This window comes from Diadema antillarum, unplaced genomic scaffold (genome assembly GCF_040938485.1).
Source record: "Diadema antillarum isolate AM-2024a unplaced genomic scaffold, OU_Dant_1.0 scf00000111, whole genome shotgun sequence".
Classification (NCBI taxonomy): Eukaryota; Metazoa; Echinodermata; class Echinoidea; order Diadematoida; family Diadematidae; genus Diadema; species Diadema antillarum.
The window spans coordinates 1,819,561-1,835,320 of NW_027271000.1; the positions used below are offsets into that span (position 1 = coordinate 1,819,561).

General features: G+C 37.3%; 1 protein-coding gene across 2 annotated transcripts; it reads right to left on the reverse strand.

Moving 5' to 3' along the window:
• Positions 1 to 394: 394 nt before the first annotated feature.
• Positions 395 to 15,322, reverse strand: LOC139719534 (ADP,ATP carrier protein-like). 2 transcript variants are annotated; one of them, XM_071630947.1, is made up of 6 exons: positions 15,154 to 15,322; positions 9,046 to 9,162; positions 7,081 to 7,330; positions 4,361 to 4,743; positions 2,339 to 2,537; positions 395 to 602 (listed from the first exon to the last, which is right to left on the reverse strand). In XM_071630947.1, exons 3-6 carry the CDS (start codon positions 7,198 to 7,200, stop codon positions 411 to 413), a joined length of 894 nt encoding a protein of 297 aa, XP_071487048.1. In that variant the 5' UTR covers positions 7,201 to 7,330; positions 9,046 to 9,162; positions 15,154 to 15,322; the 3' UTR covers positions 395 to 410. The 2 variants fall into 2 exon arrangements, with proteins under 2 accessions (XP_071487048.1, XP_071487049.1); XM_071630948.1 differs by lacking the exon at positions 15,154 to 15,322 and having other exon boundaries at positions 9,046 to 9,267.
• Positions 15,323 to 15,760: the final 438 nt, after the last annotated feature.

A 15,760-nucleotide genomic window follows, 5' to 3' on the forward strand; every position in this document is an offset into this window, starting at 1 on the left:
AACTGTTTTGCGTTACAAAAAAGTAACTTTATTTCTTTCTTCACTTTTTCTTGCCATAGGCTAATAAATAAATAAATAAATGAAAAAAAATACTGAATATTTGTTATCCCGTTACATCTTCATGATAGCCTGAAATTTAATTGCCCCTCCCCCCCCCCCCCCCCCCCCCCCGCCATGACCCAAAGTAACCTACATGAAATAAAACATAAAATGATAAATCAAATCTAAGAAAAAAAAGCAAGGGCTGACACTGGTTATGACAAGACTATGCCTGACCACACCAACTAGAAATTGGAAAACAATACAGGCACAAAAATGAATATTATCCCCCCCCCCAAAAAAAAAAAAAAGATAATGATAAAAAATAACAAATAAAGAAAAAGAAACTGTTTCAAACGGTTCAGTCCAGTCTAGATACGTTTCTTGATTTCATCGTAAAGGACGAGTACAAGAGCGCCCCCAGTACCACGTAAGATGTTAGAGAGCGCCCCCTTGAAGAACGCGTTGGCTCCTTCCTGCTGGGCGATCTTCCTCCAGCAGTCCAGAGTGTTCTTGTAGATGACCTCCTTCCTACCACTCTGCATCATCATTCGACGTCGAACCTGAGCGGAGAGGACCACGACGTCGACAAGGATGCGAAGACAAAGACAAGATAAGTGAGCATGACGTCATGACATAGATGAGAGTCAAGTTCACAAGGAAACAGACAACATTAAGCATTCACTAATTAGCATCATGCCAGTGCAACCTATTGGTTCTCTCACTTTTGGATAGTCAGATTATTGTCATAGCTTGGATGAGATTTTCAGTATATGCTCAGCAGATAATTATATTTACAGCACTACAATCTTGGATTATAAAGAATGACCAATGACAGAAAATAACTGATGTCGATAACACTGAACGAGCTTAAATGAAAATCCATATAGTACAGATCTAACGGAGGATTACGCGCTCTCCCTCCATGCACTACTTACTAAGTACTGAATTTCTACCAAAAAGAGGAAATGATGCACAAAGTCATTACACATATTATTGCCTTCCTTTTAATGTTCTGTGTAGATTGTAAGATCACTTTCATAATTTGTCTGTTCACAACTCTACACCTTTCATTCTTCCGGCGTTAATTTCATTTTATAGAACATGTATATTTTTGTAGGCTTTTAACTATATATGCACAAGAAGGTTTGGGGGATGCTATACCTTGAAGCAAAACTGGACACCGCTCTAACAAAAATATTTCAAAATGTTCAGAATGGTCATTTAATCATTGGCATATTTCCAGGTTAAATGACCGTATGTGTAATATAAGCAAATATAGTTCATACAATTGCAACAGTTAGTGTAGTATTGCACACGACAAATCACACGTTGAAGGTTTGGGGATGCTATACCTTGAAGCAGCACTGGATACCGCTCTAACAAAAATATTTCAAAATTTAATCATTGACATAATATTTTCAGGTTGTTAAATGACAGTATGTGTAATTCGCCGTATACAATTACAACAGTTAGTGTAAATGCACATGACAAATCATACGTCCCGTACGGCCCATACGCCATGAGTGGTTTCCTTATGATGACCTTTAAAGAGATAGTATAGTATTGGTGGATATGAGGACTGGGCTTTTAACTTTTTGTGAGATACCAAGCACTCATGAAATAATACAAAGCATCACCATTCTATTAAGAGCTAGTCAAAATCGGTGTTGGAATGGAGGAGGAAAAACAAAGTTGAACAAAGCGATCGAAATAAAAGGTGGGTCCCATCTTTTATTGTTGTTCTGTTAAGATATCTCGGCCATTCCAAAATCAATTTTCATCAAATTAACGTTGAATTCCTCTTGGAATTACATGCTCTATCACATTTCATGAGAGGTTTCTCATTATCTCACAAAAAAGTTAAAACCTGAAGTTAGGTCTCAACCAAAAATATGATCCCTTAAAAGGGGATGGCTAGTAACTGATCAGTGGGAATTAGTGGGAATGCTGGGGGATGATTGTTCCAATCCTTGTGGGATTCATTTAAGAGTACATTTATATCTATTGTTGTGTGACAATTATTTGCTTCAGAATGGTCTCATATTCAAGTAACGTGCAGTTTAATGTTTCCAGGTTAGCATGCCTGTACAGTGACGGGCGATCGGGAAACATTAAACGGCCCATTACTTGAGTATGAGACCATTTCTGAAGCAAATAATTTTCACACAACAATAGATATATAATGTACTCTTAAATGAATCCCACAAGGATTGGAACAATCACCCCCAACATTCCCACTGATTCTCACTGATCAGTTACTAGCCATCCCCTTTAAGGAGCTCGCAGCTGAACTCACCGTGTCAAATGGATAGGACACAACGCCGGACATCGTAGTGACCGCTTGTGCGATCATCCAGGAGAGGAAGAAGTTATGGTAGTCTTTGGGGACCATCCCCTTGCACGTGTCGTAGGTGCCGAAGTAAGCAGCACGGTAGATGATGATACCCTGGACGGACACGCCGAATCCACGGTACAGGCCTGAGATCCCGTCAGCCCTGTCAATGCGAGACAAGTTATAGCGTAGATCGTAGCTATAAGGATGTGGTTGTTTTATAGCGGACGATGTCCTCTAGGCCTACTCACGACATCGAACTTACTTCACTTAAAGAACAAGTCCACCTTCATAATTATACATGTGGATTGAGCGACTGCAGCAATATTAGTAGAACACGTCAATGAAAGTTTGGGGGGAATCAGACAGTCCGCTCAAAAGTTATAAATCTTTGAAGTTTCTGCGCAGTCACTGCTGGATGAGAGGACTACTACGGCAATCACGGGATGTCACATGTCACATGCGTAGAAAGATAGAAGGAAGATACGTAAAGAGAATTTCACAAAATTTTGTGTTTTTTTTTGAAAAAGTGCACATCTCCTCAGCTTGGCTGTTGTATGTGACGTATATTAAGGATATTATTCCCCCTGCCTTCTGAAAGAGGCAATCAAGTGATCTTTTATCACGCGAGAAAAGTGAAAATATGTTGAATTTATTTATGTTTTCTTTATATCTTTCACCACATGTGACATCACACACTGTAGTAGTCTTCTCATCCAGCAGTGACTGAGAAGAAACTTTAAAAATTTGTAACTTTTGAACGGAATGTCCAATTTTCCTCAAACCGTCACTGATGTGTTCTACTAATATTGCTGCATTCACTCAATCCGCATGTCTACGAAGGTGAATTGAACTTGTCCTTTAAAAGAGAAGTAGAGTTTCTATTGCCCAGAAGAAGCGTTGTAAGCGGTAGATAAACGGAACAAAGACAAATTTAGTTAATTTTGCAAAGTATATAAACATCACTGAGATGAATGATTACAGCAACTCTGAGGACAAGATTATGTCAACGTAGTGACTACAACAAACTTCATTCAAGTATGCTTTTGTGACATGACTTCGATTCGATCACACACAGTTTGCATTGGGCTGTAGGGTCGCCAATCACATCGCCAAGTTGAGATGGAAACAGTGACGTCATTGTGTCATAACACCTCTACGGAAAGCAAAGGAGTTCGATTCCTACATTTTGCATAAAGCAAGACATGCTTATATAATTATTATCTTTTTATGTCTAGTTGGGGCGGGGGCAGAGTATGAAGGGGGGGGGGGCAGGTATAGGAGTTGTAAATAGTCATGTGACAGAGCGTCTACTTCAATGTTCGCACAGGTCACACACAACAATTTCTAGCGACTATAGCTGTGTAGGCCTATACCCTTTTGATTGAACTATACTTCATTTGATTGTCAAATAAAAAGGACCCCAGATCCAGCAAAATGCTGGAATGAGTTCCCAACTTTTATTAAAGAGAGTCTAACACTGTCATCTTTTAAACGTAAATACTAAATGTTTTTAATCCAAAATGCAATTGAGGAATTATTGTAATAATTTTGCCACTTTTTCTCCTTTTTTATTGTTGTGATGTTTCTTTGTTGTTTTTGTTCGTTAATATATATTTGATGGAAATTGCGTCCTATTTATTGTTTGTAAGGGAATCGGCCTCGATAGGCTTCATACGGCCTTTACTGATCCCTCACGTGCTATGTTTGTATATACTTTTCTTTTGTGTTTTATTGTGAACGTGATGTTTTCTTTTTAGCATGTGAAATAAATTTGAATTTGAATAATTAAATTTGAATCAATAAATCCGTCACAACTGGCAGATTTCCCGTTCCCAATTTTTTTGTAATAGAGTGAATCCACAGAAACATTTTTTGCTCTGGTTTAGATATTGCTTATTTTGGATATGAAAGATAGATCATTTGCGATACCTCGTAAATTACCAAGACAATAAAATGGGATAACTGCTCGAGCTAGTTTCTTACTTGAAGATCTTCTTAATGCAGTCGCCGAGACCATTGAACTCCCTCGCTCCAGACTTTCCGATGTCAGCGGCCAGGCGGGTACGAGCGAAATCCAGCGGGTAGACGAAACAGAGAGACGTAGCGCCGGCTGCTCCGCCAGACGCCAGATTTCCAGCAAAGTACCGCCAAAATTGCTCGTTCTTGTTGACGCCGCTGAGGAAGAGCTGCTTGTACTTATCCTTGAAGGCGAAGTTTAGAGCTTGCGTGGGGAAGTACCGAATGACGTTGGCCAAGTTCCCACGCCAGAGGGAGACAACACCCTGCTCCTTGGAAACGCGCACGAAACAGTCTACGATGCCCTTGTATTGCTGATCGGCCGTGATCTGCTTGGATACGGCTTGCACCTATTAGTATTAGAAAGGGGATGATAACATTGGGACTAAGACACGTATCAGTAAGACACATATCAACCACAGCAGCAGCAACAACAATAACGGAGCAAAAGAGTAACCAAAGAGCTGCTGGTATAAACTATTCAATTCAATTCAATTCAATTCAATTCAATTCAATTTATTTGCTCAATCCCACCAAGAAAACAAATTACAGAAATTGTAATACGTCGGTATTGGGTAAAGACAAGAAATCAATGATTACACAAACATGACAGATAGCTAAAAAGAGTTAACATATATTAGTACATGAGGTGGAAAAGATAGGAGTCCTGCTGAGAAGCAAAGCTTGTAAATTGCAGAAACTCCTATTTACAGATACAAAACAAAAAACAAAAAAACCACCAGATACACAAGACTGGAAAATTCAGCCTGAAAACTATGTACAATATATACATACAATATGCGAAAATGAAATGATAATTGTGGGGGAGGGGGAGAAAGCACACTAACGGATGTTAAAAGAAAAAAATGTATTTAAACAGAATAAGGGATTGAATAATGGGAAGAAAAAAAATAACTTGGACTTGGACACACAGTTACAGGGACAAGAGTAAAGAGGGTGAAATAAAGGCAATGACTTACAAGATATCCAGTGCTTAACTAAGATGTAGCTCAGCATTAATCAATGAAAAAAAAAGTAAAACCAATAAAGCAGATTATATCAAAAAGCCTATATCTAATTATTCATAAAGATGTGAATATAACACTCAGCCCTATTTAAAGATTACAATTTATGGAACTTTATCAACAGTGGAAAAACATGTATGTATTCCCTCTGACAAATTTCAGAGTGTAAAAAATAAAAAATAAAAGAAATATACAGGTTCAAATTTCAATACACGGAAGCAAGGTCAAAATATTTGACACAAGTTGTATGTCACACAAATCTTTTGTACAGTATGACCTCAGTAAACAACAATATGAAAAGGTCCCAATTGCTACAGTGTATTCATAAAACAGACTCACATTATGCACAGAAAAGTATATTTATAACTATGCAAGTTATTTCATCTGAAGTTCAGTAATACAAAAAAAAAACAACCTAAAAACATCAGGATTCATTGTATCTGTCAAGAAGATAAGATTTCATCTTACGTTTAAATCCAGATAGGCTAATGGCCTGTCTAAAAGAGGATTGCAGAGAGTTCCAGTATTTTGGGCCTGCCAATGCGACAGTATCATTTCTGAGTTGGGTTCTGACTGATGTGAAATGATATAAAGCAGCAGGCCTCCTGTCTTGTACAATAATTGTGTATTGTGTATGATTTTTTTTTTTTTAGATCCCTATTCCTCACACATGCATAACAGAGGTCTAGGTTCTATGTTTTTTTTTTTTTTTCAATGAACCGGATAAGATATGTTCTGTGTTTAATCTCTTTCTTGAGACCTGGGACCCGTTGCATAAAACTTACCATTGAATTTCAATGGTAACTACCGTCAAAATTAGGCATCACAGCCAATCAGCATCAAGGATTATAAGATTTACCGCTGATTTGAAGACTTACCGCTAGAAAGGAGCGGTAAGTCCAGCGGTAAGGGTTTTATGCAACAGGGCCCTGCTTCCTCTTGACTTGTTAGAGTGTTAGTCGAGTTAACTGATTTTACTTCTGAATTTCTTTTTCATACACAAATGAAATACATCTCTAGTCAATTGAACGAACAAATTGAATTGAATCGAATTGAATTGAATTGAATTGAATTGAATTGAATAGAACCCGACAGTTAAAACGAATAAATGACTAGATCTATTTCAAATATTCAACTTTTTCCCCTGACCGTCCACAATTCAAAATGTAAATAAACAATTTGGTGCATACATTTTATTCAATATAAGTTACAGTATATATATCTCTTGCTCAAAGACAAATTAGGCAATTCTTGATGTACAGAAATTCCGGAGACCATCGTCATAAGCAAGCACTTGACGAGGACAATGGCCTAGGAAATGATTGTCTAAACAATACAACATTGTATTCAACAAAGATAAGTGGAAAGTCGTCTCTCATATGATTACCGTTTAAGATCTCAAGCTCCGTCTATCTCATCTTCCACCATGAAAAGATTTGGGAGTCAAAATCGACAACCAGTTCAAATAATCAGCTCATGTAAACGGTCTAGACAAATAACAGCAAACATTATAAACCAGCAGCGCATCCGTATATCAAATTATTGGGGGAGGTTACAGAATATACAAATTTTGCGTCATGAATAACTATTTGTGCGTATAATTGCTTTCCTTCATCTTTCAACAAAGAGCTACAATACAACAAAAGGAGCATTTTGGCCTACCTGCAGCAAGAGTTTGACTCTTTCAATGGGGGCTACAGCAGTCTTAGAAACAGCCGCCGATACCCCTCCGGCGAGGAGATCCTTGCCGAAACTGACTACGTCGAAGTTCTTTGATGCCATGCTTGTTTTTCCGGTTTCTTAGCGTCAGCAAAAAGGTGGAGATGTTACAATGCTGCTCGTCTTGATGTTCTTGTGCATGACACGACGTGGTGCTATGTTCCTCGCGGTAGTTTGATGTTTGGATACATTTCTGCGAGTGACGATGGTGTGGAGAATGATCACATTCTATAGTATACAACATTTGCGGAATAAACAAATATGCGCTGTATCGTTGCTAGGTGTTTGAGCGCGCAGTGCAATGTGCGCTCATAGGTCTGGAATTAAAAGGCGCACATGGTGTATTATTAGCGCACGGATGTCTTTCATGAATGGCGCGCATCCCTAACCATGGCAACCGCTATTACGTTTTCAGTGCCAGAGCTAGGGTGTTCGGGGGGGGGGGGGGGGGGGGGGGTGTTACATCAACGTCTGTCAGCGCTGACAACTGATTAGCTGAGATGCTCTGGTCACTGACTGTTACTATGGTGATTCAAGTTGTTAGCGCTGACAAACGTTGATGAAACACCCCTGTGTTCCGATGAACAATATTTTGTTGACGCTGATGAGTTGAAGAAAAATTAAACAACATATTTTAGCACCTAAAAAGAGCTTCCTGTAAGCACAAAGACATTATCACATGGAATGTTACACATTAGCAGAAAATATGCAATGTTATGTACAATGTTCTATTATTGCGTTTTAATTTGATTTTCAAAAGAAAATATGAATGTGTCGTGTCTTTCTTTATTCAACTCGACGTATGAAAAATTAATGATGTCATCATGACAGTGAGCTTTATCAATGAAATAATCACAGGATCTTGAATGCGGCTGAAGTGTACTTTCGTTACCTGTAAGAACAAGCTTTCTACCATTGCTTTAAACTTTATAACTTTGAATGCAAGATAAAATCTCGTGATATGATGCGTCAGAGTAGGTTGAACTGAGAGGATTGCAATAAAGACAGTTTATCTCAGAAAGGATTATATTCTCGTACAGTCTTAGCTACACGCAAATCGATGTTGTTTTTATGTCTCCTTATATAGTCTTGGGCAATTTGGGTGAGTCATTAAATATGGCCCCTATTCTATACATTTCACATAAAATTACATCGAATTACGCCATCATCTCCTGCTACCCTTTTGGTCTTATTCGTAAGCAAATAAGTCAGAGTGAATACACAACATAATATCTCTCTAAATTGCTAAAATCAGTCAACTTCCTTTCCTTTTAACTTTTTTTAACATAATATCTATGCTCGGCATTTATTTTATATGCGGAGTTATCTTGGTTATACTTGCGACAAACTCGAAATGATATATCCCACACCGTGTAGGTGGAAAGGAGAATTATATACATGAGTGACAAAAACCGTTCTTTCGAGGTTCACCATGAAGGTCGTTTTTTATCACATTCTACCCGCTGAAGACGAGTCCGGAGTATGCTTGAACAGGTGTCTATGGGAAATGCGTGTTGGAGCAAAATCAGTCCGTCCTCAATGGGTTAATATCGCGAAGCAAAATAAGAAGCTGATTATCTTTCCTTTCAGACATTATAGTACGCTCAGATTAGACTAGCAGATTTTATTACAGTAATATGAATTCATCTCTTTGGTACACGTTTCTGTAAACAGCATCGCACCATCCGACAATGAACTCTACAGTGAGGGCATAGGCCTAAGTCATAACAGGGAAAAAAAGGTGAACATTTAATAATAATAATAATAATAATGATAATAATAATAATAATAGTGGCTACTTGTATAGCGCACAGGTCCACTTTTCAGTGCTCATGGCGCTTCAAAAATGAAAAGATATCATATATTTACATGCATATATACATATTCAAACATTTCAACAACATTTACCCGCATTATTGAGGAAATCATCACCTACCATGGTAAATCGTATTCCGGCCATGATGAGCTAACGACTCCTGACCGCTCCTGACCACTAGTCGAAGGTTTCATCAAGTGGAAGATGACCTGTTTCAATGGTGATAATCAATCAAATTTGATAAATTCAAGACGTGTAATTAATTTCATTTCATGCAGCATGGACTAAACAGTGTGATGAGAGAGTTTACTAACAAGAAGTTTTGGTGGGGAAAGCCAGAAAAGATATAGAACTAAATAAAAATGATGTAGATAATGTTTCTTTAGAATCGCATGGAATCGGTGTGAATGCATATATATCGACCACATATGGAAACCACAAAATCATTAACCATTATCAATGAAATGTGGTTGTTTTGTTTTGGGCTCATATTTTCAAACATTGATTTGTCCTGAGACTGATGTTACTAGCACCGGTTACGTAATAACTATTTAGCTGATCCCGAAAATATTATTATTGTTATTATTATTTATTCGGCAATTCAATATACAATACAAGCTGACATAAAATACAAACAGAGAATCGTATTACATGATATAAAAATTGTGGTGGTTCCAGGTGCATGCTGCTGGTTGCCAGGGGAGGAAAAGGCAAACTTAATCACCAAGGCTCGAGACCTTCCTCCCCGACCAGTGCATGCACCCAGAATCAGCTATATCAATGTAAAACAGATACAAACATTATCATATAATACATTATTACACAAAAATGCTCTGAATTCAAACACAAATATGACTAAAATTATAACTGAATATAACCGATGCCCTACCCTGACCTGATGGTGTTAGCTCATCCAGCAAAACTGGTGATTTGATATTCTTTCCACCCCCCCCCAAAAAAAAAAAAAAGAAAAACCCACACAAACAAACAAACAAACAAACAAACAAACAAACAAACAAAATATGTATCATTGTGAAACCATGGCAGCACATTGCCCAAGGATGATCAAAAATATATTCTTCTCATTTTAAAACTCAACATCCCTCCCAAAAGACATGACATAGAATTTTCCTGAACGAATTGTCATACCATGATGGACTCGTTTAAAGTCTTAAAATATAGATGCAGTATGAGAATATGAGTATCTTTGCCCTATAGCTATCGAAAGATAGAGAACTATCGAATTCTTCAAGTTTACAATTATACAGGTTGCAAAACATTTCTATCATTACTCGTATAGGTGGGCAAATTAAGCATTTGTCAAGTGAAGCCCCAATATATTATGCTAAAATTTGACATGAGTCGATTCGTAGCAAAATAAAACCTTTCCAATGATACCTCAGTTGTCACATCAACAAGGAATATTCTTGCCATCCCATAGTTTCTTATCATTTTCTTTGTTTTTTGACATAGTTTCAATCGCAAATATCTCAAATTAACAAGGATTGGTTTAACTCTTTTTGCAATTAAATTTTTCATGTATTGCTGGAATAAAAAGTCGTATTCTAAGAAATAAATCAATCAGTGGTTGGTGGAGCAGACCTACATAACCTGAAAATGTGAAAGTTTGGGTAGAAATACCCAAAGATATTCGCAAAATTCACGAATATAACTCTTTTTAAACAAAGATCTTATACTATAGACATGACATAGAATTTTCCTGGACTAATTGTCATACCATGATGGACTCGTTTAAAGTCTTATAAATAATTTTCATTTCTCTCAAAGCAAGAAATAAGCAATTAAGAGTCATTCATCTGCAGGTTACTTTTTTTCATGAAAATTGTTATTATTATTATTATTATTATTATTATTATTATTATTATTATTACTATTACTATTACTATTATTTATAGCGCGCTTTTCCCACAAGGCCCAAAGCGCTTACAATCAATTCAAAACATGTACGACAGTATGTGTAATTGGATAAATGTTACAATTACCTACGAACTAGTTGCTACTGAAAAGATGTGTTTTCAAGGCTTTTTTGAACACACTGACTGATGGAGACTGTCTAACGGTAAGTGGTAAATTGTTCCAGTGCTTTGAAGCAGACACAGTAAATGTCCCATCACCGGCTAAGGTGCGAGTAACAGAGTATGTGAGACGAAGCGGATCACTAGATGACCTCAAATTTCTATTAGGTGTATATAAAGTCAAACTGGCGTCTAAATATTTCGGAGCTTGATCATTGAGGATCTTATAAACAAACAAAACTAATTTGAAAATTATCCGTTGCTTCAAAGGAAGCCAGTGCAAAGACTTCAGAAGTAGCTGAGATGGGTAGTCCCTAGAAACCTGAAACACTAATCGGGCTGCCCAATTTTGAAGTCGCTGCACACGATCCAGTTGAGTTGAAGGAATGGAAGAGAGAAGCCCGCTACAATAATCTATACGGGATAAAACTAAAGAACGCACTGCGTTATGACATGCAGATTGATCAATAAATCTCCTAATTCTAGCAATATTTCTTGAATAAAACATAACAGTACTACAAATTTGAGAAATATGTTGAGACATTGACATTCGACTATCAAAAATAACACCAAGATTTCTTATTGTTCCTGAGGGGCTAATTAGTGTGCAACCAACATTGAGCTGAATGTTTGAAAGACCGCGCAGATTGTGGGCTGAAGCTGCAACAAAAAACTCAGTCTTCGAATCATTCAGTTTCAACTTATTTGCTACCATCCATTTCTTAATATCTAAAATACACATTTGAAGTTTAGTAATTTTAGTAAGTTGTCGATTAGTAAGTTTAGTAAATCTCCGAATTCTGAAGTGCTGGACAGGATATCGAATCTTTTGATCTTTCTTTGCTACATACCAATTCGCAAAGATTTTAGTGATAATGAGTGATAATGGTTACCTTTAAACATAAAAATTAAATGAGGTGATCTTTGCCTCACTTTATGTACTATATTCCAATTGTTTTTTAAGCATTCAAATGTTTTTAAGCATTTAAATTACTTCGGTAAATGACTATAAGTGTAACTTGAACAAACCTGACAGTGGTGACGTGTAAGGTAGGGTGCGTTCTAACTATCGACTAAAATCTGAAAATTGTCATGATCTGCACATGCATATAGGGCCTAAATTCTGTGGTAGCTAAAACATGGCTGTTTCATGAAAACAAGTCACATAACTTCCTCAACTTTCTCAACTCAAAGCTTGCTTGTTTATTCGATTTTCCTTTATGATTCAAGCCATTGTGCGCTTTGAGTGTCGATTGAAGACTTTGTTCGCAAAAACCGATAAGTCCATATTTGCCAAATGCAGATATTTGCGATTAAAGGTCAAGAAAAATAAAGAGAATAATAAGAATATTTTTGCTTCTTTTGACCATAACTTCAAAAATGTACCTTTATATGTAGTGACCAATATACCATTTAAAAGGTATTACTTTGTACTTTATGACAGAGACCGTACTTCAAAATCTTCAAAAACGGACTTATCGGTTTTGGCGAACAAACTCTTCATTAGTGCCCATTATCGTTGTTCACATGCACTGTTCAAATCTCCTGTCACAGAAAGGTTTCCCAGTGAGATCGCAAGGTGTGACACTGCACGTTGAGATGGGTATAATAATCATTATAGGCTCAGTGTACTCAGCGGACCAAGTGGAGTTACGACACCAACGACAGCAGTCTATTTGCTCAACGCTGATTGGCTAGAAGTGACTCTATACAATATTCACCCGTGGGTGACTGCACTTGCACCACGTGAACAGTTTGTCACGGTCTCTGGTTACCAATGTCATACAAGGTTAACTGAAAGATAGGACAGTGGTCATAATTTCTTGATAAAATGTTGAGCAAGAGATGAAACAGAAAACATCTCAATTATCTATCATGTTGGTCGCCTTTGAGAGTTTGTATGGAATCATTTCAAACAAGCCTCGTCGTGCGTGCTTTATGATCCCTCCGTTCAAATGTGGCAAGACCATTGTATTTTGAATTTTGTACATGTTGCCATGTCGTGTAATGGGAATAAAGGATTGATGAATGAATGAACCTGGATAACTTTTTTTTTCCAGACCGAAATTCCGCCATTCTATGTTCAGATATCCGTATTTTCAGCAAAAGCGAGACAGAGATGTTTTGCAAAAATGAACCGAGAAGAACAGAAAGTAAGGTCATGTAACATGACTCACTCTGCTTAACAAAGTTTATATGCTGTGTTGCTTGATGTCAATTACATGTAACTATTTAACAATGACTAAGGAGAAAGAAAAATTTTCCCTTCTTGAAAATAAGACTAGCGTTCCCATTAACCAGTAATGAAATCTGTCAACACCTTTTTGATAATGAAATTAGTGATGATAGTAATAGTGACAATCATGATAATGAAATGATGATGATGATGCCTGATAATGATAACAATAAAACAAATAATGGTCATAAACAATAGTAGCACTGCTCTTCAAACAGCCATGTGTGCCCACTATCACCCTATAGCATTGGCATGCAGGCCGTGCAGGTAACAATTCTGACGCGTGAGTCAAAAGAAACATCACGAGCACTGATGGGTGAAACTGTCTTCTCCACGGGGGTTTACTCTCAGCTGCGGAGTTTGAATTTAGGGCCTCCCTTTCAAAGTTAGGAAATATAAAAGATTTGAAGTACAAAGACGCAAGACAAGTATTAACCTTATGATCTCCCTTTGTTTCATCCACTCCCCGTTTATATGCCTGTGTTTGTGACGTCATGTGTTCAAAATCAGAAAAGCTCCTAATAAAGGACTGTCCAGCAATAACGATTATCCAGTATTATAATAATACATGTACTCTGTGTACGATGGTCATGATGGTGTAGGAGATGTATCGGACAGAGCGAAAGTTACACATTTTGGCAGAAACATCTTAATTTTCTTGTTCCGTGATTTCGCTTAGGATGGTAGGTTTGTTATGTTTTTATTTGTTTTTGCTTGTTTTGTTTTTTTTTGTTTTGCTTTTGGAAGGGGAGGGTGATTGTTGTTGTTCTTTGCAGAGTAGGTACAGCAGTGAAAACCTGACATTACCACGCTTTTTAGGAGTATCAAGGTATCTTGTCTTGCTTTGTAAAAGATGCACATGTAACACGACTGTGTAAGCTATCATTCGAAAGCAATGTTTACCTACCCCAGAGTTTAACCCCTCCCAATTCTCTCTCTCTCTCTCTCTCTCTCTCTCTCTTATTGCGGCGTTTTTTTAGTGAGTAGGTGTCGCACTTCCATAACAGTACTTCTCCTTACAACCGATGGCTTATAATTTTGGTTGTGTATAGGCCTATGTGTACTGTGTATGTGTACATTTTAATATCAGCAGTTCTAAATGTTTTCCTAGTCCAGAAGAAGGGACCATATTGGACCTTACACATCTACACGCTTTTGCAGGCTTTCCTGTATACGTGTCAAATTCTATGATTTTCCGCACTCCTGTAATTAGGCATTACATTTTAGTAATTAATCACTTATTAATTTATTAATTTAATGTTATATACATGTATATATTGTGTCCATGTGCATTAATGTGTCCTTACAGTATGCCTTACGTCCTTGGACAAGTAGAAGTGCTTTAATCATCTACCGCTGTGTTACAGAAGTTCAGATTCCAACGCCTGCTGAAAGTGTGTTTATGTATATTCAAACTGGTTTCTTTATTACTTCAAGGCGTGCATCACCATTTAATTATGGTACAAACAGCCATTTTTAAGATAAAAACAAAAAACATGATGCTCACTTGAATTCGACGATTAAATAAGCACCCCCTTATTAAGAAAGTAAGAGTAAAACTGAGATAAACTATAAAAGCAATTTTGAAATACAACTCCTTTCTAATTTGGACCAAACATCACCCTCCCGTCCATTTATCTCCTTCAGTATTCTGGCATCCACATGTTGTATATGAGATTGACTGAGTGTCAATTATTGTTTTCACTGATAGTCAGACGCAAGTCTTTCTTTGGTAACTTCCTTAACTGCAAACATTTTCTGCATGAAATGTTACGAAAAATCGCTTAAAATGCACCTTTTGTGTGTCAGAAATCATCAAATTTCCCAATGTGTATAGGACGGGTCATTAAGACAAAAAACGTCTCTGGAGTGATCCAATTCCATGTAAAATATTATTCAAACTTAAGATTCATCCCGCTTCAACTTACCCAAAGTTCATTTTGGTTAATTCCGTTTAATTTCACCTCGAGGTATAGAACGACACCAACGCCCATCAGTGGGAAATATTCCAGCGTTAGAGAAATCCATATTTAACTGATCCACGGAGAAGAGCAGGTCCTATCTGACTGCGATGTGAAATTACGACACCAACGTTACGCCCCGTACTCGTCTAAGTGCCTTCAATGGTGACAACACTGCGTTCTTATGATTTACCGTACGTATCTGTTGGTCTTTGATCAGTCACGCACCAAACTCATGCACTACCTGTTGATGTACACATCTTCCTGTTTGCTTAAAGGTCGTACTTTGATCGTCCTCAAAGTCACGTCAGCCTGGCGTGATCTTGTAACAAATAAGTCTTTTATTTTTTATTTTTGAAAGAAATTTGGTTAAGTTAGTATTCGGTCCACATCTTTTTCATGCCTATTTTTCTCTCTCTCTCTGTCACACACACACACACACACACACACACTTTTCGAGTTATTCACCTCGTTGTTGAAAGCATTTAATTCTGCTAAAAAGAGATGACGATAATGGTTAAGAGCTCTCAAACATTTGAACCAAGGTCACTCTCATCACCCTATAATGTTTTGC

Bases quoted from the DNA above. Each gene is read 5' to 3' on its own strand.
- LOC139719534 (XM_071630947.1), bottom strand. From the start codon at position 7,200: ATGGCATCAAAGAACTTCGACGTAGTCAGTTTCGGCAAGGATCTCCTC. The intron at 4,744-7,080 runs GTAGGCCAAAAT...TAATACTAATAG, and splicing joins GAGTCAAACTCTTGCTGCAG to GTGCAAGCCGTATCCAAGCA. The intron at 603-2,338 runs GTGAGTTCAGCT...CTCTCCGCTCAG, and splicing joins TGTCCTATCCATTTGACACG to GTTCGACGTCGAATGATGAT.